The following is a 27,384-nucleotide window of genomic DNA, read 5'->3' as shown; positions in this document are numbered from 1 at the left end:
GGGTGTTATCTCCACGGAGAGCCCCGAACCTGGGTAAGATTTGTCGGCGTGCATGTCTTCGCCTCATCCCGTTTCCGCGCACCGGCGACGTCTTACTGGCTCCCACAATGATAAGCCACCCGTTGGCATATGTCGCACCTACCACCCGACACACCCCATAGACACACAAGTTGATTTCTTAGCCGTGTGCGGTGCCCCCCTCCATTGATTTCCACCTCGGCCATATCGTTGCAGTGCTTAGGCGAAGCCCTGCGCCGGTAGCTTCATCATCACCATCACCACGCCATCGTGCTGACGAAACTCTCCCTCGGCCTCAGCTGGATCAAGAGTATGAGGGATGTCACCGAGCTGAACGTGTGCATATCGTGGAGGTGCCGTGCGTTCGATACTTGGATCGGTTGGATCGCGAAGACGTTCGACTACGTCAACCGCGTTACTAAACACTTCCGCTTTCGGTCTACGAGGGTACGTGGACACACTCTCCCCGCTCGTTGCTATGCATCAACTTGATGGATCTTGTGTGTGCATAGGATTTTTTTTGAAATTACTGCGTTCCCCAACAGTGGCATCCGAGCCAGGTCTATGCGTAGATGTTATATGCACGAGTAGAACACAAAGAGTTGTGGGCGATAATAGTCATACTGCTTACCAGCATGTCATACTTTGATTCGGTGGTATTATTGGATGAAGCGGCTCAGACCGACATTACGCGTACGCTTACGCGAGACTGGTTCTACCGACGTGCTTCGCACATAGGTGGCTACTGGGTGTCTGTTTCTCCAACTTTAGTTGAATCAAGTGTGACTACGCCCGGTCCTTGTTGAAGGTTAAAACAGCAAACTTGAGGAAAAATCATTGTGGTTTTGATGCGTAGGTAAGGACGGTTCTTGCTAAGCCCGTAGCAGCCACGTAAAACTTGCAACAACAAAGTAGAGGACGTCTAACTTGTTTTTGCAGGGCATGCTGTGATGTGATATGGTCAAGACATGATTATATAAATTGTTGTATGATATGATCATGTGTAACACAGTTATCGGCAACTGGCAGGAGCCATATGGTTGTCGCTTTATTGTATGAAATGCAATCTCCATGTCATTCCTTTACTTTATCACTAAGCGGTAGCGATAGTCGTAGAAGCAATAGTTGGCGAGACGACAACGATGCTTCGATGGAGATCAAGGTGTCAAGCCGGTGACGATGGTGATGATGACGGTGCTTTGGAGATGGAGATCAAAGGCACAAGATGATGATGGCCATATCATATCACTTATATTGATTGCATGTGATGTTTATACTTTATGCATCTTATTTTGCTTAGTACGACAGTAGCATTATAAGATGATCTCTCACTGAATTTCAAGGTATAAGTGTTGTCCCTGAGTATCCACCTTTGCTACAGTTCATCGTGCCGAGACACCACGTGATGATCGGGTGTGATAAGCTCTACGTTCACATACAATGGGTGCAAGCCAGTTTTGCACACGCATAATACTCGGGTTAAACTTGACGAGCCTAGCATATGCAGATATGGCCACGGAACACTGAGACCGAAAGGTCGAGCGTGAATCATATAGTAGATATGATCAACATAGTGATGTTCACCGTTGAAAACTACTCCATCTCACGTGATGATCGGACATGGTTTAGTTGATATGGATCACATGATCACTTAGATGATTAGAGGGATGTCTATCTAAGTGGGAGTTCTTAAGTAATATGATTAATTGAACTTTAATTTATCATGAACTTAGTACCTGATAGTATTTTGCATGTCTATGTTGTTGTAGATAAATGGCCCGTGCTGTTGTTCCGTTGAATTTTAATGCGTTCCTAGAGAAAGCTAAGTTGAAAGATGATGGTAGAAATTACACGGACTGGGTCCGTAACTTGAGGATTATCCTCATTGCTGCACAGAAGAATTACGTCCTGGAAGCACCGCTAGGTGCCAAACCCGCTGCAGGAGCAACGCCAGATGTTATGAACGTCTCGAAGAGCAAAGCTGATGACTACTCGATAGTTCAGTGTGCCATGCTTTACGGCTTAGAACTGGGACTTCAACGACATTTTGAACGTCATGCAGCATATGAGATGTTCCAGGAGTTGAAGTTAATATTTCAAGCAAATGCCCGAATTGAGAGATATGAAGTCTCCAATAAGTTCTACAGCTGCAAAATGGAGGAGAATAGTTCTGTCAGTGAGTATATACTCAGAATGTCTGGGTACCACAATCACTTGACTCAGCTGGGAGTTAATCTTCCGGTTGATAGTGTCATTGACAGAGTTCTTCAATCACTGCCACCAAGCTACAAGAGCTTCGTGATGAACTATAATATGCAAGGGTTGGATAAGACGATTCTCGAGCTCTTCGCAATGCTAAAGGCTGCGGAGGTAGAAATCAAGAAGGAGCATCAAGTGTTGATGGTCAACAAGACCACTAGTTTCAAGAAAAAGGGTAAAGGGAAGAAGGTGTCACGACCGGATTTTCGGGATAATAATTTCCCAAAAAAACGGCCTTTGTGCTCACCAGCCCCAGGATTACTGTTAGCTGATGAGGCACCAACTTGATATAAGAATTCCAAGCAACATACAAAATATGTAGTACAAGACCATTGTGGCCTAGGAGTACAACACTTGGTTTCTAATGGTTGATGGCGGAAGCGGTTTGTGGTACATCTGCGTCTATGGGACTCCATTTCCCACAAGAACAGCTGACCAGGATAACTCCTATCTTCGCGAGGCTGCTATCGTCAACGCGTAGGTTCCGGGGCTGCCGTCGGAATGCTTATCTCCAAGCGAGGAATCTGGCCAAGACAATAGCTAGGGACAAACCAATGAGTACGTTTGAATGTACTCGCAAACATTAAGGACGCGGGCAAAATATAACAAGAGATAATCGTGCTCCGAAATAATCATGATTATACGTCTGTCACAAATTAAATGAAAGTCTGAGATGCACGCATGCGGGAAGAAACATGAACATGCAATATGGGAGTAAAATAGAATGCTCTGACCGAGTGTCTGAAATGACTCCTCGAGAAAATTCAAATAAATTAACAATGCCGCAGTCGGGCGTCTGAGCGACACCACATAAAGGGCTTATAAAGGATAATTAAATAACAAACATGCCCCAGTCGGGCGTCTGAGCGACACCACCTAAAGGGCTTATAAAGGATAAATAAATAACAAACATGCCGCAGTCGGGCGTTGGAGCGACACCACATAAAGGGCTTATAAAGGATAATTAAATAACAAACATGCCGCAGTCGGGCGTCTGAGCGACACCACATAAAGGGCTTATAAAGGATAATTAAATAACAAACATGCCGCAGTCGGGCGTCTGAGCGACACCACATAAAGGGCTTGTATAAGAATAATCACAGTGAATATCCAGGAGGTAGAACCGTCCCAGGGATACTCAATAATCCAAATAATGTAAATGGTTAGTTCATGATAATAATAATACACATGATCCTCAGATGTCACGGTTCATAAACAATATCCTAGCATAGCCGTTTCTCCATCCGAATACCGTTACTGCGATCCAGTCTAGCCGTTCTCCATCCGAATACCGTCACTAGACTCATCTCAGACTGTAGTCCTACCCATGGACATGGCTATCTGGATAGATATATCCTCTGCAGAGGGCGTACTCTGCAGAGGGCGTACTCTTTACCCACGAGTAACGGATTTATTTAGCCCATCGGGACTAATTCCGCCTACGGCCTTTTAATTGAGAACACGCTTGACCTGCACACACCAGCTTAACTTACCGATGTCTGGAATCACCCACGACACCTGCCAAGCAAAACTCTAAGTGGGGAGGCTACAACCTCGACGTAGCATGGGATCAAATTTATATTCGCGCGCTCTAAGGGGTGCCCCCCTCTCGGTCCCAACCGGAAACACCCATGCCCCCGGACCAGGTGGCATGCCTACCGGAGGCCTCCGGTATCTTCCACCATGGCCTCTCTGTACGGTGTGTGCCTTGGCAAGGGGTTGACAACTTACTGAACCATACCCTGCCTGCGACAGGGACAAGTGGCAGTACAAAACAAGTAGGGGAAGCCACTGAACAAGACTCGACCTATGACCGACTCAGGAGGTCCAAGTATTCACAGAATGATTAACACAACCAAAATATTTCCATCAACAGACAGAATCACCGCTCATCAAATCTCATCATGCCATACCGGACACACTCGTCCCGACGGGGAACTAGGGACAAGCTCGTGTCTACCCAAGACCACGACTTTCCCGGCTTCCTTCCGGTATGCATGAAGGGTTCACGAGGATGATCACTCTCACCAACATATCCCTTAATGACGGCAAGGTATCTCCAGAAATGCACTCATGCGTGTGATTTTACCGTTATATAAAAAAATAACGCATGCTCCAAGTCAAAGTGGTGTCGAAACCGTATCAAAACACCACACAAAAATATTATGCCAGAGTTCAGAAATGCTTGCCTTCAAGAGTATGCAAAGGGTGCACTTTTTGAAAGCTTTCCCTTTTCTCCATTTCCTATTTTGAAAAATGTCCAAATAACAAATATTTCAAAACACAGTACAAAAAGTTGTCTCAAATATTTTTGAAATAAATCTTAAAATAAACTAGCTGAAATTTGAGAGAGATAGGAAAAAGAATCAACTCATTTGGAGTTTTATTTTAAAAGTTATAGCCAGTCAAAGAGTAGTCAAACTTCTGTTTTTAAATAAACCAGATAAGAAAACGTTTCGGGAAAAAATACGCTTTCGCAGCAGAGGAGACGTACTCGGGGACTTTGCGCTGTCACTTAACCAGAGAGGGCGGGCGTGCGAGTCACTGACAGTGGGTCCAGAGGGCCCACTGGTCAGGTTTGACCATTCTTCCCTCTCCCTCCTCTTCTCTGCCGAACGAGAGCAGGACTCCGGTGATCGTCGTCGATGAACGGCGGCTCCTCGAGGGCACCTGAGGCCAGGGATGGATCGTCCACACCGAGGCGGTCCTCTCGGTGGGCGCTAGGCAGGTGGGGATGGAGGAGGTCACCGGCGGCGAGCTCCGCGGCGGACGGAGGTTCGGGAGCAAAGTGAGTTTTGGGCTCCGGTGGTCCTTAATCGAGGCTGAGCCGCTAGACAGCTCCGCAAGGACAAGAGGAAGCGATTGGTGGCGTTGGATGGGCGGGGGAGGGTCTGGCTGCGACGTATTCCACCGGAGGGCAGCGGCGGCCGAACCGGCCGGAGTTGGGGACGATGGCCTCTCCCGGCCAATCCACTGCTTGGGGAGCTCTAGAGGGTAGGCTGGAGGTCGCCTGAGGTCTTGAACGAGTCCGGGGATCCCTTAAATAGGCGCTCCGGGTCGATTCCGCGGTGGCCGAGGATAAGAACGCCGGCGACAGCCGTGCTGTAGCTGCAGGACGACGTGGCGGCGACGAGCGCGTGCCGACGAGCTTCGAGATAAGACCGAGCTATTCACAGGGGCAGCTGGCGCGCTGGTGTGGTCTGGGCGGTGCCGAACATGGCAGAGGCTCACTGCCGACGCCTGCGTGCCGCCAAGAGCTCTGCCAGCGGCGCTGCAGGGCGCCAGAGATGGCGTGGAGAGTGGGCGAGGTAGTGCGCGGTTCAGCGGGCGAGCAGGGGCCAGGGACGGGACGCGACGAGGGCGGCAGTGCGACGCGGCGGCTCAGTGCGCGCGCGTGCAAAACATGCGCTCTGGGCGCGCCCAGAGCACGCACGGGACATGCTCGACGAAATGCCAGGGCGGCCTAGAGTGCGAGGGTGAGGCTGGCAATTAACAGGACTAGGGTAGGGATAGCCAGGAGTTTAGTGGACAAGGTTGCTGGGTCGGTGGATCAAGATCATAGTGCAAACTAGGAAACATGCCCAAAACTGACTGTGCACACTAAGTGTTCGACAGAATGCCAAGGGCATTTAGGCAACTCTTGGAGTGGCCAAAATCTCCAGATCAGGGTCTCTTTAGATATAGATGATGATGGTAAGGTCATTTGGGAGAAACCAGAAACTTGTTAGTGCAAGTTTAGCAAAACTTCAGTTTTGGCCAGAAAGAACAGGGGCTCATTGCAGGCACTTAAAATCCTCCAATGAGTCCATTCTCCTGGACTTAAGGGTTTTGCAGGGAGGGCTAAAGGTAGGAAAAAGCTCAGGGGCACTAGAGCAAAATAAAAATAGGGTTGCAGTACAAATCACCAAACTGGACCAGAATGAAAAAGAGGTTGACCCACTCAAATGCTTCAAAGAACATCACTGGATTTTTGCATAAAACTTAATTATATGCATCTACTGACATCTCCAAACATTTGGAAGAATTTTTAAGGAAGATTTGAATAGGTTGTAGTGCAAAGGTGTTTACTGGACCAGATTTGAAAAGTTGATGTAGAGTTCAAAATCTCCAATGACCACAAGATATTCTTGCATAAAAGTGATGTGGAAACATCACATGACATCCCCAAATTTTGGTGGAAATTTTAAATGCATTTGTCAAATGGTTGCAGTGCAAAAAGGGGCTCCAAAATTTATGAAAACCATCTTAAGAGAATAAAGCTCATGAAAATTAATTTTGCAAATAAATCCACTGATAAAGAATTGTTTTTATAAAAAGGGCATATAAGTCCAATAAAACTTTTGGAAAGTTCCACTTGAGGTAAAACCCATAATATCCAAAGAGTAAATCTAGACAAATGGAAAAGTTTTATTTCCTGGCAAAATTTTAATTGATAAAACAAGGTCAAATTTTTGGGGTGTCATAGAAGGGGAACTTCAAGAAGAATGGCAAGCAAGTTGCTGCTCAAGTGAAGAAGCCCAAGTCTGGACCTAAGCCTGAGACTGGGTGCTTCTACTTCAAAGGGACTGGTCACTGGAAGCGGAACTGCCCCAAGTATTTGGCGGAGAAGAAGGATGGCAAAGTGAAAGGTATCTTTGATATACATGTTATTGATGTGTACCTTACTAATGCTCGCAGCAGCGCCTGGGTATTTGATACTGGTTCTGTTGCTAATATTTGCAACTCGAAACAGGGGCTACGGATTAAGCGAAGATTGGCTAAGGATGAGGTGACGATGTGCGTGGGAAATGGTTCCAAAGTCGATGTGATCGCCGTCGGCACGCTACCTCTACATCTACCTTCGGTATTAGTTTTAGACCTGAATAATTGTTATTTGGTGCCAGCGTTAAGCATGAACATTATATCTGGATCTTGTTTGATGCGAGACGGTTATTCATTTAAATCAGAGAATAATGGTTGTTCTATTTATATGAGAAATATCTTTTATGGTCATGCACCCTTGATGAGTGGTCTATTTTTACTAAATCTTGATAGTAGTGATACACATATTCATAGTATTGAAGCCAAAAGATATAAGTTTAATAATGATAGTGCAACTTATTTGTGGCACTCCCGCTTAGGTCATATTGGTGTAAAGCGCATGAAGAAACTCCATGCTGATGGGCTTTTGGAATCACTTGATTATGAATCACTTGATGCTTGCAAACCATGCCTCATGGGCAAGATGGCTAAGACTCCGTTCTCTGGAACAATGGAGCGAGCAACAGACTTGTTGGAAATAATACATACTGATATATGCAGTCCGATGAGTGTTGATGCTCTCGGCGGGTATCGTTATTTTCTGACCTTCACAGATGATTTGAGCAGATATGGGTGTATCTACTTGATGAAACATAAGTCTGAAACATTTGAAAAATTCAAAGAATTTCAGAGTGAAGTGGAAAATCATCGTAACAAGAAAATAAAGTTTCTACGATCTGATTGTGGAGGAGAATATTTGAGTTACGAGTTTGGTCTTCATTTGAAACAATGCGGAATAGTTCACAACTCACGCCACCCGGAACACCAGAGTGTAATGGTGTGTCCGAACGTCGTCATCGTACTTTATTAGATATGGTGTGATCTATGATGTCTCTTACTGATTACCGCTATCGTTTTGGGGTTATGCTTTAGAGACGGCTGCATTCACGTTAAATAGGGCACCATCTAAATCCGTTGAAACGACACCATATGAACTGTGGTTTGGCAAGAAACCCAAGTTGTCGTTTCCTAAAGTTTGGGGCTGCGATGCTTATGTGAAAAACTTCAACCTGATAAGCTCGAACCCAAATCAGAGAAATGTGTCTTCATAGGATACCCAAAGGAGACTGTTGGGTACACCTTCTATCATAGATCCGAAGGCAAGATATTCGTTGCTAAGAATGGATCCTTTCTAGAGAAGGAGTTTCTCTCGAAAGAAGTGAGTGGGAGGAAAGTAGAACTTGATGAGGTAATTGTACCTGCTCCCTTATTGGAAAGTAGTTCATCATAGAAATCAGTTCCAGTGATTCCTACACCAGTAAGCGAGGAAGTTAATGATGATGATCATGAAACTTCTGATCAAGTTACTACCGAACCTCGTAGGTCAACTAGAGTAAGATCCGCACCAGAGTGGTACGGTAATCCTGTTCTGGAGGTCATGTTACTTGACCATGACGAACCTACGAACTATGAGGAAGCGATGATGAGCCCAGATTCCGCAAAATGGCTTGAAGCCATGAAATCTGAGATGGGATCCATGTATGTGAACAAAGTGTGGACTTTGGTTGACTTGCCCGATGATCGGCAAGCCATAGAGAATAAATGGATCTTCAAGAAGAAGGCTGACGCTGACGGTAATATTACTGTCTACAAAGCTCGACTTGTTGCGAAAGGTTTTCGACAAGTTCAAGGAGTTGACTACGATGAGACCTTCTCACCCATAGCGATGCTTAAGTCCGTCCGAATCATGTTAGCAATTTCCGCATTTTATGATTATGAAATTTGGCAAATGGATGTCAAAACTGCATTCCTTAACGGATATCTTAAAGAAGAGTTGTATATGATGCAACCAGAAGGTTTTGTCGATCCAAAAGGTGCTAACAAGGTGTGCAAGCTCCAGCGATCCATTTATGGACTGGTGCAAGCCTCTCGGAGTTGGAATATACGCTTTGATAGTGTGATCAAAGCATATGATTTTATACAGACTTTTGGAGAAGCCTATATTTACAAGAAAGTGAGTGGGACCTCTGTAGCATTTCTGATATTATATGTGGATGACATGTTGTTGATCGGAAATGATACTGAATTTCAGAATAGCATAAAAGGATACTTGAATAAGAATTTTTCAATGAAAGACCACGGTGAAGCTGCTTATATTTTAGGCATCAAGATCTATAGAGATAGATCAAGACGCTTAATTGGACTTTCACAAAGCACATACCTTGATAAAGTTTTGAAGAAGTTCAAAATGGATCAAGCAAAGAAAGGGTTCTTGCCTGTGTTACAAGGTGTGAAGTTGAGTCACTCGATTTGGACAAACGAGCAAAACGTAGCGAAGGTTTGAAGATCAGGGACTAATCTGCGATAAAAGAAATTACGGATTGGTCACTGGCCAAAAATAAAACTAAAAATAAAAATCTATCGGACGAACGTCCGCTAACAGAGACTAACGAACGAATTCGTTCGCGAACAGAGAAGATCGGGTGAACGTTCGCTAATTAGCGAACCCTAAAAATAAAATCGATCTATAAAAATAAACCAAACTTAATAAAAACGGGCGGTTTCTCTTCGGTTTTTGCTGGTTCGGTGTGGGAAAACCGGCGGCGGCGGCGAACTCCGGTGACGGCGGAAGCGGCTCCGGCGGCTGCGAGGCGGGGCGACGGGCGGCGGAGTGGCGTGGGGTGGCGCAGTGGAGCGGTAGGCGGCAGCGGCGACTGCGGCAGGCGGCGGTGGCTGCGGCCGCTGCTGCTGCGGGAGGCGGGTGGCGGCGGTGAGGAAAGAGGGGGTGCGGCAGCTTATAAAGGGGGAGGGGGAGGGGTCGGCTTGGGCAAGGGGGCGACGGAGGCGGGGCGGCGTCGGACTCCTTGCCGGAGTCTAGCTCGGGCACGGGCGGCGCGGCGTGATGGAAGGCGGCGGCGGCTGGGCCGGCTGGGCCTTTGGCCCGGTCGGTCTGAAAGAATTTTTTTAAATAATTTCGCCGAAACAGAAAAATACACAATAAAATAAATCAAAATCCTAAAATCCCAAAAACAATTTTCGCGGTCTTCTACTAATATTTAGGACAACATGAATATTTTTCTGGGATAAAATGCAATTTTTCCCTAATTTACTCGAATAAGATCTCAAATAAAATTCAAATAAAACAAATATTTTTATTTAAAAATGAAATTTCCATTATTTCCTCTGTTTTGAAGAAGGCATATTATCTTCTCTCATTATTTTATTTATTTTGAAATAATCGGAAAAAAATTCAAATAAAAATCACTTTGATCCAATTTACCAATTTTGAAAATTCAAAAATGGATTTTATGGAAACCTCCAACTCTTCTCAAATGGTCCTTGAGTTGCTTAAGGTTTCTAGGATCAAAATGTCTAATCAAAACAAATTAAATATGCAATGAGCATGGATGCAAATGATGACCTAATGGTTAACATCCAAATTGAAAATTGGGATGTTAGAACTTCACAACACAAAACTCAACAAAAAATCTCATAAGCTCCGTTAGTATAAGAAAACAAATCACCACTTTTGGTACTGTTGTGAACTCATTCTTTATTTATATTGGTGTAATATCTACTGTATTCTAACTTTTGCATGGTTCATACCCCCGATACTAGCCATAGATTTATCAAAATAAGCAAACAACACATAGAAAACAGAATATGTCAAAAACAGAACAGACTGTAACAATCTGGATATTTCGAATACTTCTGTAACTCCAAAAATTCTGAAAAATTAGGACGACCTAAGAAATTTGTTTATTAATCTTGTGCAGAAAGAATCAACTCAAAAGCACTCTTCTATAAAAAATGAGAATTATTTTCTTGGACACAAAAGTTTCTGTTTTCAGCAAGATCAAATCAACTATCACCGTAAGCTATCCCAAGGGTCTTACTTGGCGCAAACACTAATTAAAACACAAAACCACATCTAACCAGAGGCTAGATGAATTATTTATTGCAAAACAGCAAGGAAAAATATTGGGTTGTCTCCCAACAAACGCTTTTCTTTAAAGCCTTTTAGCTAGGCATTGAGATTTCAATGATGCTCACATGAAAGACAAGAATTGAAGCGCAAAGAGAGCATCATATAGCATGTGGAAAACACATCTAAGTCTAACATACTTCCTATGCATAGGCATCTTATAGGCAAACAAATTATCATAGCAAGCAAAAACTAGTGTATGCAAGGAAGAGGAAAGAAACAATAGCAATCTCAACATAACGAGAGGTAATTTAGTAACATCAAAATTTCTACAACCATATTTTCCTCTTTCATAATAATTGCATGTGGGATCATATTCAAATTCAACAATATGACTATCACATAAATTTTTCTCTACATGATCCACATGCATGCAAAGTTGACACTCTTCCAAAATAGTGGGAATATCATTAAATAAAGTCATGACCAAACCCACTTTTATCAAAAACTTCATAAGATTGAACATCATCCAAATATGTGGGATCTAAAGTTGACACTATTCCAAACCCACTTTCGACATTATTGCAAACATTATTACCAGTCTCATATTTATCATGGGGCTTAAATAATTTTTCAAGATTATAAGAAGAATCACCCCAATCATGATCATTGCAACAAGTAGTGGACATAGCAAAACTAGCATCCCCAAGCTTAGGGTTTTGCATATCATTAACACAATTGAAATTAATAGAATTTATAATAATATCATTGCAATCATGCTTTTCATTCAAGGAGCTATCCTGAATCACTTCATAAATTTCTTCTTTCAACACTTCATCACAACTTTTAGGTTCACGAATTTCAAGCAAAACCTCATAAAGGTAATCTAGTGCACAAAACTCACTAGCAATTGGTTCATCATAATTGGATCTTTTAAAAAGATTAGCAAGAGGATGAGGATCCATAACAGTAGATTTTCAGCAAGTGAAGATGCAAGAAAATGGAAGGCACATGGCAACACAAGCAATCATAAGATCGAACGAGACAAAGGCAAATCTCTCTGTAAATCATTTTAGAAGTGGGGAGAGGAAAACGGGAGGCGAATGGCGAATAATGTAATGCAAGAGATGAGAGTTTATGATGGGTACTTGGTATGTCTTGACTTGGCATAGATCTCCCCGGCAACGGCGCCAGAAATATTTCCTGCTACTTCTTAAGCTTGCATTGGTTTTTCCCTTGAAGAGGAAAGGGTGATGCAACAAAGTAGAGTAAGTATTTCCCTCAGTTCGAGAACCAAGGTATCAATCCAGTAGGAGACAACGAACAAGTCACCGAATACCTGCACAAACAATCAACAACTTGCACCCAACGCGATAAAGGGGTTGTCAATCCCTTCATGGTTACTTGCAAAAGTGAGATCTGATAGAGATAGATAAACGGTAAAGTAAATATTTTTGGTATTTTTGGTTTATAGATTGGAAAGTAAATGATTGCAAAGGAACTAAACCGGAAACTAATATTGTAGATCGGAAACTTATATGATGGAAAATAGACCCGGGGGCCATAGGTTTCACTAGAGGCTTCTCTCAAGATAGAAAATATTACGGTGGTTGAATAAATTACTGCCGAGCAATTGATAGAAAAGCGCAAAGTTATGACGATGTCTAAGGCAATGATCATGAGTATAGGCATCACATCCGTGTCAAGTAGACCGACTCATGCCTGCATCTACTACTATTACTCCACACATCGACCGACTCCTGCCTGCATCTAGAGTATTAAGTCCATAAGAACAGAGTAACGCATTAAGTGAGATGACATGATGTAGCGGGATAAACTCAAGCAATATGATGAAAACCCCATCTTGTTATCCCCGATGGCAAAAATTCAATACGTGCCTTGCTGCCCCTTCTGTCACTGGGAAAGGTCACCGCAAGATTGAACCCAAAGCTAAGCACTTCTCCCATTGCAAGAAAAACCAATCTAGTTGGCCAAACCAAATCGATAGTTCGAAGAGACTTGCAAAGATATCAAATCATGCATATAAGAATTCAAAGAAGATTCAAATAATATTCATAGATAAGCTGATCATAAATCCACAATTCATCAGATCTCGGCAAACACACTGCAAAAAAGTATTACATCGAATAGATCTCCAAGAACATCGAGGAGAACATGGTATTGAGAGTCAAAGCGAGAGGAAGCTATCTAGCTACTAGCTATGGACCCGTAGGTCTAAGGTAAACTACTCACGCTTCATCGGAAGGGCAATGGTGTTGATGTAGAAGCCCTCCGTGACCGAATCCCCCTCCGCCAGGATGCCAAAAAGGCCCCTAGATGGGATCTCACGGGTACAGGAGGTTGCGGCGGTGGAAAAGTGTTTGCGTGGCTCTCTCTGTTGTTTTTGGGATATATGAGAATATATAGGAGGAAGAAATAGGTCGGTGGAGTCACGAGGGGCCCACAAGGGTGGGGGCGCGCCCTACCCCATTGGGCGCGCTCTCCGTCCTTGTGGCCACCTCGTGGCCTCCCTGACTTACACTCCAAGTCCTCTGGATGTCTTCTGGTCCAAGAAAAATCATCGCAAAAGTTTTATTCTGTTTGGACTCCGTTTGGTATTCCTTTTCTGCGGAACTCTAAAACAAGGAAAAAACAGAAACTGGCACTGGGCTCTAGGTTAATAGGTTAGTCTCAAAAATAATATAAAATATCATATTAATGCATATAAAACATCCAAAACAGATAATATAATAGCATGGAACAATAAAAAATTATAGATATGTTGGAGACGTATCAGCCGCCGCGGCAGCTCCTGGACACCGAGGCGGATGGAGATGCCTTCATCGTCCTCGTCGGGCTCCCACTCCTCCGGGTCGCCGGCGCTCCTTCCTGTCAAGTCGGAGCCACGCGAGACACCGATCGGGCGGCGTACCCATGGCGGCACCCTTGTAATCAACGAGGGCGGCGTCCCTTCTCCTCCCTCCTCCCGCTTTGTCAAGCCGAAGACCGAGCCGGTGCTCCTTCCTGTGAAGAAGGAGCACGAGGCCATGGCCGCCGACAAGGAGACCGGCCTCAAATGGGCGTGGGACGACTACGTCCAGCAGGAGATGGAGCGCAAGCGCCGCACCCTCGAGGAGATCGCCGCCCGGAGCCATGGCCGCGAGGAGGGCGGCGGCGTCATCCTCAACGACAGCGACAAGGAGGCGCCCGGGCCATCCAACACCGTCCGCCACGGCGACCCAGGGTAGGGGTGCAGCAGTGACGGCGACGGCATGCAGGACGGCGGCGGCGACGACTACACCAACTTCTATAGGCTCATCGGCATGTAGAAGGCTCGGGCGGCGGCGGGTGGCGTATTTTTTTATGTTTTTATCTCTTCTTTAAGTATGTACAAATATGAATGAAAAGCGCTGAATATTAGCCAAATTCGTTTCTTTTTGTCTATTTTTAGCTGAATTTTAGTTAAAATAACGGCGTTTGGCCGTGGTTGGGAACCCGACCGCCTCCACACCGATTTCATCGCTGTTTGGCCCCCAGGTGGCGCTATTTCAAGCCCCTGGGGACCGAACAGCTGTAGATGCTCTAATCTTTCTCGGGCATGTGACTTCGCTTAACTTACATAGTGCTATATGTATGCATAGCATCTACTCCCTTCATCCCATAATATAAGAGCGTTTTTTACACTATTGTTGTGTCAAAACGCTCTTATATTATGGGACGGAGGGAGTAGATCGTAAAATAGACGTCGTGGCAGTTTATGCTAGAAACAGTACAAAGGAAGCACGAGATTTAAGAGCCATATGTGAAGGTTGTTTCTCCCATTTACAACAACTGGTTGTGTTGCAGTTGAATCAACAGATGTTGTGAGGAGTAGGTGGAGTGTGCAGGAGGAGGCCAACCAGGTATCCTAGCGGCGGTGACGCAATGCAATGACCTGCTCGTGTAGCGGATACATCTCAGACTGATGATGAGTGCTGGAGAAATAGTAAGAGATGTGGGACGCGCGCATGCCTGACTCTGCTGGGTTGCATGATACTGCGGGAGAAGAAGAGCCAGATGGCCTGATAGAGGTGGCTTCATGGTGTTGCCCGCGGCAACACCCTCAGCGGCAGTGCGCCCCGTGACCGCGGTGCCCCCGTCCGATTTGGCCGGCATGATCGATGACATGTAGTGCTTCGCCCTCTCGTCCCACCTTGTTGTTATTCCAATCTCGGCACTGACGTTGTCCACGGCCACAGCAAAATCAGTACCATCGTCTTTCCGCACCAATGTCAGTCTCTGAACCTCTATAGGTATGTAGAGTCGTACAATACCCACGTTGGGTCTGGGTTCCGCAGAAGAGATTAAGCAAGGGAAGGAAAGAAATCATGAATCCTCGTCGGGTGATAAGGTTGTTGCTATTTATTAGAAGAACTCATGTGATAGTTTTGTGTAGAATTTGAATATCAATGAGATAGTGGGCATGTGAACCGCCAACCGTTTCTGCTGCTTCTTTTTGCATGAAGGAGATAACTGACTCACGCTTAATAAATTGAAGCAAAGAAGAAGAAGAAAAACATAAGTGATGACATGACATGTGGCCGTGGTTGTGGACAGATGGTACCTATTAAGTAGAGCAAGGAAATTCGGTAGTTTAATTGCATGCTTGCTAATATGGCATGATAGGTGAGTTGGCATGTGTGCATGCCTTAAATGCATTGCTTAGTGGGACATTGAGGTGGACACTTTGCATGCTGATAAAATTGGAACCAACTTCTCAAGAATGTATTGTGAATGGAGGGAGTAATAGTGAATGGGCAGCCGAATCTGTGACTAGCAAAGGCTCGTTTCACTCGAATTTAAAGGTTGTAAGGGCATCTTCAACGTGGACACTCAGACTGCCCACATCCATTCGGACCGTGTGGTCCGAACGTAATTTACCCTCCAACGTGATATCTTATTGGTCGGCCGATCGGTGACGTTTGTTTTTCCGCGAGTTGGAAACAAACCAGGGGCTTTGCAGGCGTCCAGACTACTGCCACATACTCGTCGGACACCATGGACCCACCCACAACCCTTTCCCTCATCCGCATTTTTCCCGCGTGAAGCAGTTGCCGCGCATTCTTGCCAGTCAGAGTCACTCCAGAGCGCCAGCGCCGTATTCATGTCGGCCAAGAGCGGGCGCGACCTCTCACTGGCCGACATTAAAGCAGCGAGCGCCGACCGAGAGCATTACACGCGCCGCGTCCTGGTATCCGCGCCTGTTCAATGTGGGAGTGACTTTACCAGACAGCTCTCTCCGCATTTAAACGCCACCATGTCTGTCCGTCTGCCAACATTAAACAACCGCGACTACCGAGAAACTCACTCCGGCGTCCACATTCATATAGCCCGCCGCTTGACCTGGCCAGTGCCTACTATTTATTCATGACCACGCTCGGCAAGATCCGAACCACATCTCCGCTCCCGATCTCCTCTGTGCACCATGTCCACCATGACCTCGAGCTCCAAAGTTCAGTGAGACAACCTCTCCACCGAATAGAAGCAAGAGCTTTTCGGAATTGCGGCCGGCTGGCAGGCCCGCCGAGCCTGCCGGATAGAGGTCGGCTTGCCGGTGATCTCACGGGGGAGCAATGACACCGACGAGACGATGGACGAGGTGTACAATGACGAGCCGGCGCCACCGCCCCCGCCGGCCCATGCTGGCGTCACCTTGGACCAGGCACGGGAGCACTTCAACGCCGTAATGGTGGAAGAGCAGTAGGAACAACCGGCGTCCGCATTCTGATAGACATAGGAGGACCAAAGCTACAACCCCCGGCTCCTCGACGAGCAACGTGTTTCAGAGGGGCAAATCACCGGCGAGCAAGCGAACGACGATGTTGTCGCATGCCTGGATGAGCAGCGGGCGTTGTACGAGTCCATGCGCATCACACATGATATCCGCCGTGAGCAATGCCGACTGCGCGTCCTGCTGGTGGAGAGGGATGACCTGGAGGAAGAGGAGGCACAGGCGACCGTGGACGAGGCGGACTCAGGCGAGGAAGAGTAGCACATAAGACACCACACAACTTATTTTGAGAGCGAGTTCGATCATCAACTATTTCTCGCGATATCTTCCTACAAAGTTTTGTTAGGGCATCTAGAATCCGTATTGAACATTCCTCACTAATAGTACATGCTCCCATACCATATTTGGTTTCAGGCATTTGCTCGTATAACCTCATTAAAGAGGGAGTCTTCAGCCACTCCTATTCTTCCCCTCCTACAGCTTCACTTCCCGGGGCTCACGCCCGGTCGGTGTGCTTGTCGGACATGGGAAGACAAGTCGTGGAAAACGAGCGCCGCGACGGTCGGCAATCATTTAGACTGGGTTTAAAAAGCCCAGTTTAATACAGTTTAGTTGAAATATGTGAAAAATGTAATGATTTTGGTTCGGCTTAGATGAAAATCATTTGGCTTGCATGAAATTCATCTGGTTTGTTCAAATGCGGTTTGCAATGTATGCAGGCAACGTTGGATGGTTGGCTACCGTACCACTATCCCCGGACAAATACCGTGTCCATTTTAAGGGTTTGCATTGGAGATGCCCTAACTCCAGTCGAAGATAGAAGAGCCCAGATTCCAAATGAAGAAATGTTAACTCGAAAAGGATTATCCTCATTCTCAAAGAATGAGGGGGCAAGCGGATTGATACCGAGAAAGATTTCTTCTTATTATAAGACGTGCTTTGATTTGCATATGTTTGGTAAATAAAAGAACAATCTTTTTCTTTAATCGTGCATAAATGAAAAGTATTAAATTAGAAAACATGGCTCAGTTGATCTTAGTTAGTCTTGGGAATGGAGTGGAAAAAGGGCGAAGACTTTCAAACGAGGAAAATGATCCCTTTGAAAGAATTGACCGAGGAGCCGTAAAAATCTCACGTACGGTTCTATAAAGGGACAATAAAGGTGACTTATCCACTATCAGCCCTAAAACCACCTCTACCTTATGTAAAGTTGCGAGAGTGTGATTAACCTTCTATATATTGAAAATCACTTTGACAAAAAATTCCAAATTCTGACGCGTACTTATAGACATTCTATGTGCAAACGAAGTTTTGTAGGAAAAAATGTCTCTCAAGAAGCCCCTTCGGAAGTTGATTGTTTTTGACAAGATTGTGAGCACGTAGAATATTGCGATGTACGCACAAATTTTTTTGTCAGAATTTTGTGACATTTCAAAATACATTTAAAAACCAAGAGCATATGCTCCAGGGTGTCAAAACGCCCCTCTCGGACGCGGGTTCTTTCTTTCAAGAGGTTCCTGTTCTTCTCTCGACCGTAGAGTCTTTCTAGAGGTTATGATACTAAAAGTCCTAGGTTATTCGATAAAGTTTGAGAGCTAAGTTTTGTCGCCTTGACTAACGCCCTACGATTGCAACTTGCAAATACAAATCCTCTTCTTTTCTTTATGCAAGGTCTCTGTCACAAAACTCTTATAAAAGCAACCTGGTCAGCTGCTCACACTGCATGTGTACAGTAAAAAATAACCACAGCACAACGCCACAATATATGATCTTCGTATAAAACTTAAGACAGCCAAAACAACATACTGAACGAACTGGCATATATATTGAGTAGCGAGTATGTATTATTTAGCAAGATATTCAGAATGGGCGACACCAACTCTTTACTATGCGTAGCTGAACACAAGACGTAATATAGGACTCACGACGTGGGATGAGCCAACAAAATGATAGCGAGGATCCGATAACAACCTAACAAAATTTGCCCCCATGAGCCAACCTCACCTGACCCTAATCCACTGTCAAGATCCTGACGAGGGATGATGCGCTGAGACGATGCACCGCAACAACTGAATCTCCCGACTTGCAGAGGCCGAGCTTCTTGGCATAATCCAGGGCAAAACTGACGGCCTCCTCGGTGGCCTCAGTATCAGAAGCCTTTGCAGTAGCGGCACTCAACATTGGGATCAGGCCCCTAACAATTTGACTCTGCCTTGCAGGAGCCTCGTCGCTGCAAGTCCAGTCGAAATCATTGTCGGTCTTCAGCTCTGGAACCACGCAGTTCAATACTGGCATCGCTGGCCTGTACTTCGCGACGAGCCTTGCAGTCGTACCTCCCCTCGTCAGGACCAAGATAAGCGATGCCTTGGAGACATTAGCCGTCCGAACAGCTGACGATGCCAAACTCTCAAGTGGGCTCATAGGAACTGGTGCTGCTGCGGTAATCAACTTGAAGACTGCACCGTGATCCACATAGGTCTCTGCCATTAAGCAGATGCTGGACATTGTCTGCACTGCTAACTCTGGATATGCCCCTGCTGCAGTCTCACCGCTAAGCATCACACAGTCAGTTCCGTCTAGGACAGCATTGGCGACATCAGTTGCTTCTGCCCGTGTAGGGCGGGGAGACTTGATCATCGACTCCAGCATCTGGGTTGCAGTGACAACAGGCTTTCCTTGTTGATTGCATTTGAAGATCATAACCTTCTGAGCAAAGAAAATCTTCTCAATAGGGATCTCCATACCCAAATCTCCTCGTGCAACCATGAAGGCGTCTGAATTTGCAAGTATGTCATCAAAATTAGCAACACCTTCTTGATTCTCAACCTGCACGTAAGAAACTAGCATAAGAAGCAATAAAACAACCTAAAATAAAATGCAAGCTTGTGGGCATAAACATACCTTGGACATAAGTATGATTGACTTGGCATGCTCACCGAGCACACTTCGGACCATCTGAAGGTCTGATCCTTTCCGTACAAAGGAGAGTGCTATCATGTCGATCTTGTTTGGCACTCCCCACTGTAGGATATCCACCTTGTCCTTATCTGTAAGTGTTGGGAGATCTACAATGACGCCAGGAAGATTGACATTCTTCCTCTCACCTAGGAGAGCAGAGTTCTCACATCGGCAGCGAACTAGACCTTTCTCAGGATCACAAGAAAGCGCTGTGAGTGTGATGGTGCCATCAGCACATAGTATAGTGCTCCCAGGCTTCACATCTACAGCCAACTTTTTGTAGCTCATGGAAATCATGGTCTCATCACCCTTGATGGTATAATCTGTGGTTATGGTAATCTCTTGCCCCTGATTCAGCTTTACAGGCTTGCCGTCTTTCAGAAAGCCTGTGCGAATTTCTGGTCCCTGTACAAAGACAGTAGATTGGCATAGTTGAGAAAATAAATAATGCTGGCCGAGCTCATGTAGGAGGATTCATGTGCTACATTGAACTTTACAAGATGTTCAAATAGAGTTCTAGGTACAAGGTCATGGAAGCAGCTTTTAGCATAGTCAGTAGAATGAAGTAAATTCTGATATGCAAGCCAGAAAGCTAATAATTAGTAATCTATATATCATACAAGTGAATGAATATCTAGTGCATTGGCTAGATCCTGTAAACCGTATGCCACAAGTAAATTATATCTTTGTATATAATGCATTTCATCCAGTACTAAAAATCCAGGCCAATACAACTATCGATCACAAAATCACTCACCTTCAAAGTCAACCCAATTTTTAAACAGACCAATAATATAGAGCCACCAAATGAAACATGAATAACAAGCCAAAAGATAGGTGAATCGCACATTGGTCGTTAAACATAGTGTAGAAACCAATTTTAATTTCTTGACGTTTTTATGACAGGCAGTTTCTTGATGTTTAGACTTTAATACTGAAGCATGAGTCTCTTTGCAATCATATATAGCTGCAAACTTTATCCTTTTCTACACAAGGTTTACTAATAAATTGTGGTGCATAACACCACAATTTTAGATCAAGTAATAACGCCGATATTAATATATCCATACCAGCAAGCAGACCAGTGAACTACTAATGAACCAGTAAAGTGGTAGCTTGAATGACCAATCTGGTTTTTAAAAGTATACATGTACACCAGCATTTCTTCTTAGAGGTGTGTGTTTCTTTCGTTGCTTGTACAAGCTGGTACGTGTGGGAACCTACAAAGCATCGAGAGAATGGACGCAGAGTATATGGTCACGAGCACATATGCGCTCGATATCTTGTGCCTTCGCTAGCGCATGGGGATCTGGGCCAATTCCTAATACGGTTGGTTTTGAAGCCCTGGTAATTGCGCACTGTGCGAGAATACATATGTGTCAGGTGCTAGGAGTGGGCCAGCTGCTTGGCGGCCGTCTCCCGATGACGGGCTGAGCCATGGCCCAGGTTCGTTGTTGTACGTCTGTTCCGTGGCTCGGATAAGATGCTTTCCGTCAAGAGCGACAGCCATCCTAAAAAAAGAGAGCGACAGCCTTGAAACGACTGCAGATCCAGACTCTTCTTCCCCAATGCGGCAGCCATTTTAGGTGACGAGGTAGAGAGGGAGGAAGTGGGAGAACGGGCGACCGACGCTTAATGGAGTTCCTCATGCATCCAATCCGTAGGTATGAGAGTGATTTTCCCCCAATTTGCGTGTGATCTGTAGAGTGGAGCACAGGGGACTAAGGTTTATTTGCTTTCTCTGCCATAGATCCACGCTGAGTGAGGAGGTAGGAGAGAGTCTGCTGCCGGAGTTTGCCGGCGGACGGTAACAGGCGAACGGTGGTGGTGCCGTTGCTGGAGGGCACGGGTGTGAGCGGCGATGGGCGGATCTGCGTGGCGTCTGCACCTGAACTATCACAGACGCACACAAAAAGTGTTAAACCACATGGTACAAGAAACCATCCCATTGAATTGCATGGCACCTGGTGGCACACTGCCTCTTTTGTGAAAGGCATATGTTTCTGGGTGTTATAAAGGTCCAATCATATTTCTTCAGCCCACAAATGAACAGTATATGGCACTTTCTGGATCTGTATAGCAAGGTTTTAAGGAACTAATTAATACCAACCGCCTGTAATCAGGGCGAGATGGTGATATGATATATATGTGTAGTCGACTATACAATCTTGCGGATATGGATATGAATGATTTATATGTGCAGTCGACTATAGAAAAGGACTTCTCAACATATGTCATACATCATACATTCATATAGTATGATTAGAATATAGCGCAAAAGATTTAATCAGGGAGTCGGTTAGCATTATTAATGCACCTAACAGCAACCTTATATAGCAAAACAACCAGTACACCATACATTCGAAGCAACGTGTGAAGGGGATGAATTATGATCTGCCAATTTGGACACCAACATTTAGCATGAAATCCTAATTTGCTAGGCCTAGCTGCCACAGCCAAAAGCTACCAATCCATGAAGAAACAATTGTCCAATGAACAATACAAATTCACATTGTACAATATAACACACTAGATTTCTTGTCTCGGCATTTGTCTTCAGAACACTGAAGATGCCTAATTGTATGCAAGCTGGCATAACAAATCCAAACTAACTATCTGTATGACAATGTAAGAGCTCTACGAGGAAGTTCTGTGCTCATTGCTACGCCTGTGCAAACAAGGTACACAAGTCGCATGTATAGGCTAATTTACGCAATAAATACAGCAGAATCAAAGGAAAATATGCGCACAAAAAACAGATCGGGTCAAGTCGTAGTTCCTATGATTGTCGCAAAAAAAAGAAAGTAGTTCCTATGATATATGACAAGCCAATCACAAGGTAAAATTAGAGCGTGCAAATTGGCTTGGAATACAAGATGTAGGGGCATGCAGAGGGAGCGGACCTTGGTGTCGAGCATGACCGCGCAGAGGATGCCGGTTATGTCCATGGCCTTGTGGAGGTTGTCGAGGGTCTCCTGGTGGTACTCGTGGGATCCGTGCGAGAAGTTGAACCTGGCGACGCACATGCCGGCGCGCAGGAGGCGCGCGCACATCTCCACGGACCGCGAGGCCGGGCCGAGGGTGCAGACGATCTTGGTCTTGGCGCGCCGCCGCCAAATCTCCTCCGGCCCCGCGCCGAGCGCCAGGTCCGCCATTGCACGGCCGGGGAAAGGGAGGGGTGGTGCGAGACGAAGGACCCGCCGAGGCGCGAGCGGTTGATGCGCAGCGGCGAGGAGAGGAGAGGAGAGGAGGTTGGATCGGAAGGGACGGTGGCGGTGCGAGAGAATATATAAAGGGTGGTGCGGGGGAAGGCGTACGAGCCGGGGTGGCCGGGGGCGCTAGGGTAAAACGGTAGGGCTGGGTTCACTTTTCCCCCCTCCTTTTTGCAAAATATACGTGTGTACATACGCGTTTGGCCTTCTCGTGAAGGAAAAAAAACATGTTGCCTTTTGGGTTTTCTTGTGGAAGAGGGCTTAACTCGTTTTCCTTCAATTGCGTTTTTAAGCTTGCAGAGAAAGTATTTTGTATTTCAAGTGATATTTTTTTTGAGGATCAATATTGCCGCTTTTATTTAACCCATGGCACTCGGAATGTCATCCGAGATTACATCAAGCACAAAGTCTGGGGTAACCCCCAACCAAACCTTACAAAGATCGTCTGCGACACCTACTTTAGCTAATCTATGCGCGGCAACATCAAGCACAAAGTCTCAAGTGATATTACTTGTAGGACAATTTAGACTTCCTACCAAGCCAATCCGGGCTTCTCTTCAAAAATATAGGCAGCTTCTACAACAACTTCTAGCGAAAATATTTGTATTGGTGAATGACTAGTAAAAATGTAGAAACATAATTCAACGGTCCCTCTCACGTTTACATTCCACTAGACCTAAAATGTGTACTTGAAGTGCTCGGTCATATTAAGCAAACGAGTTGCTAAGTAGTTTGTTTATGCAACGGTCAAGCTCCCCCCCCCCCCCCAAGAGATCGAGGGTTCGTCAAGCGAGTTTTTTTATTTATAATTCACCGCTTTATTTAAACATCAATAATATCATTAATACAAATAATATCTGGAGTTGTGATTAATCAAACATGACATCCAAATGGAAGTTGATCGCGACCTTCGCCAAAATGTGCTTCAAAACTTGACTCTCTTCCTGCATGCACAATCTCGAATCCCGTAAAAGAGCGTAGCTTCAAGTTGATCCTCGATGATCACCACCAATGGACCTAGAGAAATCTTATCTAAATGACAAACTATGCCCGTGCAATCTATGGTCACTCTTACTCGGTGAAGATTCATATCATATGCCAACGGCAACACCTCGCAATACGACGAAGCTTCTAAAATCTCAGGGTTAGTTAAACCTTCGTAACAGATGACCGAAGCTCCCAAATGAAATTCCTTGGTCATCCCCACAGCATATTGCACATGACCTCATCTCCCCCTTCCTGTATATCATTGCATCTACGTTAATATTTCTGACCCTTCGGAAGGCTTCACCACTTTCTCACTGTGCTCCTTTTACCCACAGTACCAATTTGTTTCTTTGGCGATATCATATCAAGATCATGAAGGAATTTGTTAATAAAATTCATCGGCGATATGGACTCTGAAAGTTTCGATGTTGAAGTGCCTAAAAAATGGCCCACAGGGTGACTGGAACCTTAACGAATTGCTTCTCGTTCATCGAGTGTTGCACCGTCGCCACCCACATATTGGCATCTTCGGCTCTACATGTCATAATTGCTGTGGAAAACCTTTGTCGACTAGCGCCCATACACTCTTCGACATCCGACATAAAAATGAGTGAATGTATCCATGGAGTGCTCGCCCTACTGCAGATTGCACACGTGTTCGAGTCTAATATGCGCCTTCTCAATAATGCCTCCCCTATAGTAATCAAGTTATTGGCTAACCTCCAAGCAAAGATTTTGATCTTTGTTAGAACCGTTACCTTCCATAGCTTATTCCACTGATTCTGAGAGCCCTTCGTATCTAATCTAGCTTCCCTCTCATTGAGCAGTGATCCTATATTCCACATCGAGAATGCCACAATTACAAAGAGATTCATTCTTGTAAGATTAGGGTCTGTAAAACCGATTCATACACCGGCCTAGAGATCTTTATCCAGATATTCATTCGTCTTGTCATGAAAAGCTATATTATTATTAATATGATTTCCTTTTACTAGATCTCTATGTTTGGTTGTGATCACTCTAATGTGCGAGTAGTCCACCTAAGGTATGGGAGATGTGGGGAATGGTAACATGTGATCGTGCCTAATACTTATTATAATTATGTTTGGTTACTTTGATGATTCTTTATGAGGTTGATTGTCCATGTCGTATGTAATGTTTGTTTCTAATTTAAAGGGCCAGATAACTTGAGCTAGACACCTACATGGTAAACATGTGGTGTCTAGATTTCGCAACCTCCATGTGACATGTGTTGGTATCAACGAGGAGCAAAGACTGAAGGAAATATGCCCTAGAGGCAATAATAAAGTTGTTATTTATATTTTCTTATATCATGATAAATGTTTAGTTTTCATGCTAGAATTGTATTAACCGAAAACTTAGTACATGTGTCAATACATAGACAAACAGATTGTCCCTAGTATGCCTCTACTTGACTAGCTCGTTAATCAAAGATGGTTAAGTTTCCTAGCCATAGACATGTGTTGTCATTTGATGAACGTGATCACATCATTAGAGAATGATGTGATGGACAAGACCCATCCGTTAGCTTAGCACTATGATCGTTTAGTTTATTGCTATTGCTTTCTTCATGACTTATACATGTTCCTCTGACTGTGAGATTATGCAACTCCGGAATACCGGAGGAACACTTAGTGTGTTATCAAACGTCGCAACGTAACTGGGTGATTATAAAGATACTCTACAGGTGTCTCCAATGGTGTTTGTTGAGTTGGCATAGATCGATATTATGATTTGTCACTCCATGTATCGGAGAGGTATCTCTGGGCCCTCTCGGTAATGATCATCACTATAAGCCTTGCAAGCAATAAAACTAATGAGTTAGTTGCGGGATGATGCATTACAGAACGAGTAAAGAGACTTGCCGGTAACGAGATTGAACTAGGTATGATGATACCGACGATCGAATCTCGGGCAAGTAACATACCGATGACAAAGGGAATGAAGGAAATATGCCCTAGAGGCAATAATAAAGTTGTTATTTATATTTCCTTATATCATGATAAATGTTTATTATTCATGCTAGAATTGTATTAACCGCAAACTTAGTACATGTGTGAATACATAGACAAACAAAGTGTCACTATTATGCCTCTACTTGACTAGCTCGTTAATCAAAGATGGTTAAGTTTCCTAGCCATGGACAAGAGTTGTCATTTGATGAACGGGATCACATCATTAGAGAATGATGTGATTGACTTGACCCATCCGTTAGCTTAGCACGATGATCGTTTAGTTTGTTGTTATTGTTTTCTTCATAACTTATACATGTTCCTATGACTATGAGATTATGGAACTCCCGAATACCGGAGTAACACTTAGTGTGCTATCAAAAGTCACAACGTAACTGGGTGATTATAAAGATGCTCTACAGGTGTCTCTGATGGTGTTTGTTGAGTTGGCATAGATCGAGATTAGGATTTGTCACTCCGATTGTCGGAGAGGTATGTCTGGGCCCTCTCGGTAATGCACATCACTATAAGCCTTGCAAGCAATGTGACTAATGAGTTAGTTACGGGATGATGCATTATGGAACGAGTAAAGAGACTTGCCGATAACGATGATTGAACTAGGTATGATGATACCGACAATTGAATCTCGGGCAAGTAACATACCGATGACAAAGGGAACACCGTATGTTGTTATGCGGTTTGACCGATAAAGATCTTCGTAGAATATGTAGGAACCAATATGAGCATCCAGGTTCGGCTATTGGTTATTGACCAGAAGTGAGTCTCGGTCATGTCTACATAGTTCTCGAACCCGTAGGGTCCGCACGCTTAACGTTCGGTGACGATCGGTATTATGAGTTTATGTGTTTTGATGTACCGAAGGTAGTTCGGAGTCCCGGATATGATCACGGACATGAAGAGGAGTCTCGAAATGGTCCAGACATAAAGATCGATATATTGGAAGGCTATGTTTGGACATCGAAATGGTTCCGGATGAGTTCGGGCATTTACCGGAGTACCGGGGGGTTACCGGAACCCCCCGGGGAGTCAATGGGCCTTATTGGGCCCTAGTGGAGAAAGAGGGCAACATGCAAGTGGTGGGGCACCCCCCTAGGCCCAAACCGAATTGGTTTAGGGTTTGGCGGGCCGACCCCCCTTTCCTTCTCCTCTCCTCCTCCTTCCTCCTCCTAGTAGGAATAGGAAAGGGGGGGGGCAAACCTACTTGGAGTAGGATTGCCCCCCCTTGGGCGCGCCTCCTCCTAGGCCGGCCCTCTCCTCCCCCCTTTATATACGGGGGAGGGGGCACCCCATAGACACACAAGTTGATCCTTTAGCCGTGTGCGGTGCCCCCCTCCACATATTTCCACCTCGGTCATATTGTCGTAGTGCTTAGGCGAAGCCCTGCGCCGGTAACTTCATCATCACCGTCAACACGCCATCGTGCTGACGAAACTCTCCCTCGGCCTCAGCTGGATCAATAGTATGAGGGACGTCACTGAGCTGAACGTGTGCAGATCGCGGAGGTTCCGTGCGTTTGGTACT

General features: G+C 45.0%; 1 protein-coding gene across 1 annotated transcript; it reads right to left on the bottom strand.

The window, feature by feature from the left end:
* Positions 1-18,515: 18,515 nt before the first annotated feature.
* Positions 18,516-22,909, bottom strand: LOC109774728 (pyruvate kinase, cytosolic isozyme-like). The gene is made up of 3 exons (XM_020333487.4): positions 22,574-22,909; positions 19,614-20,075; positions 18,516-19,538 (listed from the first exon to the last, which is right to left on the bottom strand). Exons 1-3 carry the CDS (start codon positions 22,823-22,825, stop codon positions 18,723-18,725), a joined length of 1,530 nt encoding a protein of 509 aa, XP_020189076.1. The 5' UTR covers positions 22,826-22,909; the 3' UTR covers positions 18,516-18,722.
* Between the last annotated feature and the right edge of the window lie 4,475 nt (positions 22,910-27,384).

This window comes from Aegilops tauschii, chromosome 4, assembly GCF_002575655.3.
Source record: "Aegilops tauschii subsp. strangulata cultivar AL8/78 chromosome 4, Aet v6.0, whole genome shotgun sequence".
NCBI lineage: Eukaryota > Viridiplantae > Streptophyta > Magnoliopsida > Poales > Poaceae > Aegilops > Aegilops tauschii.
This window is presented reverse-complemented; position numbering and strand designations above follow the sequence as displayed.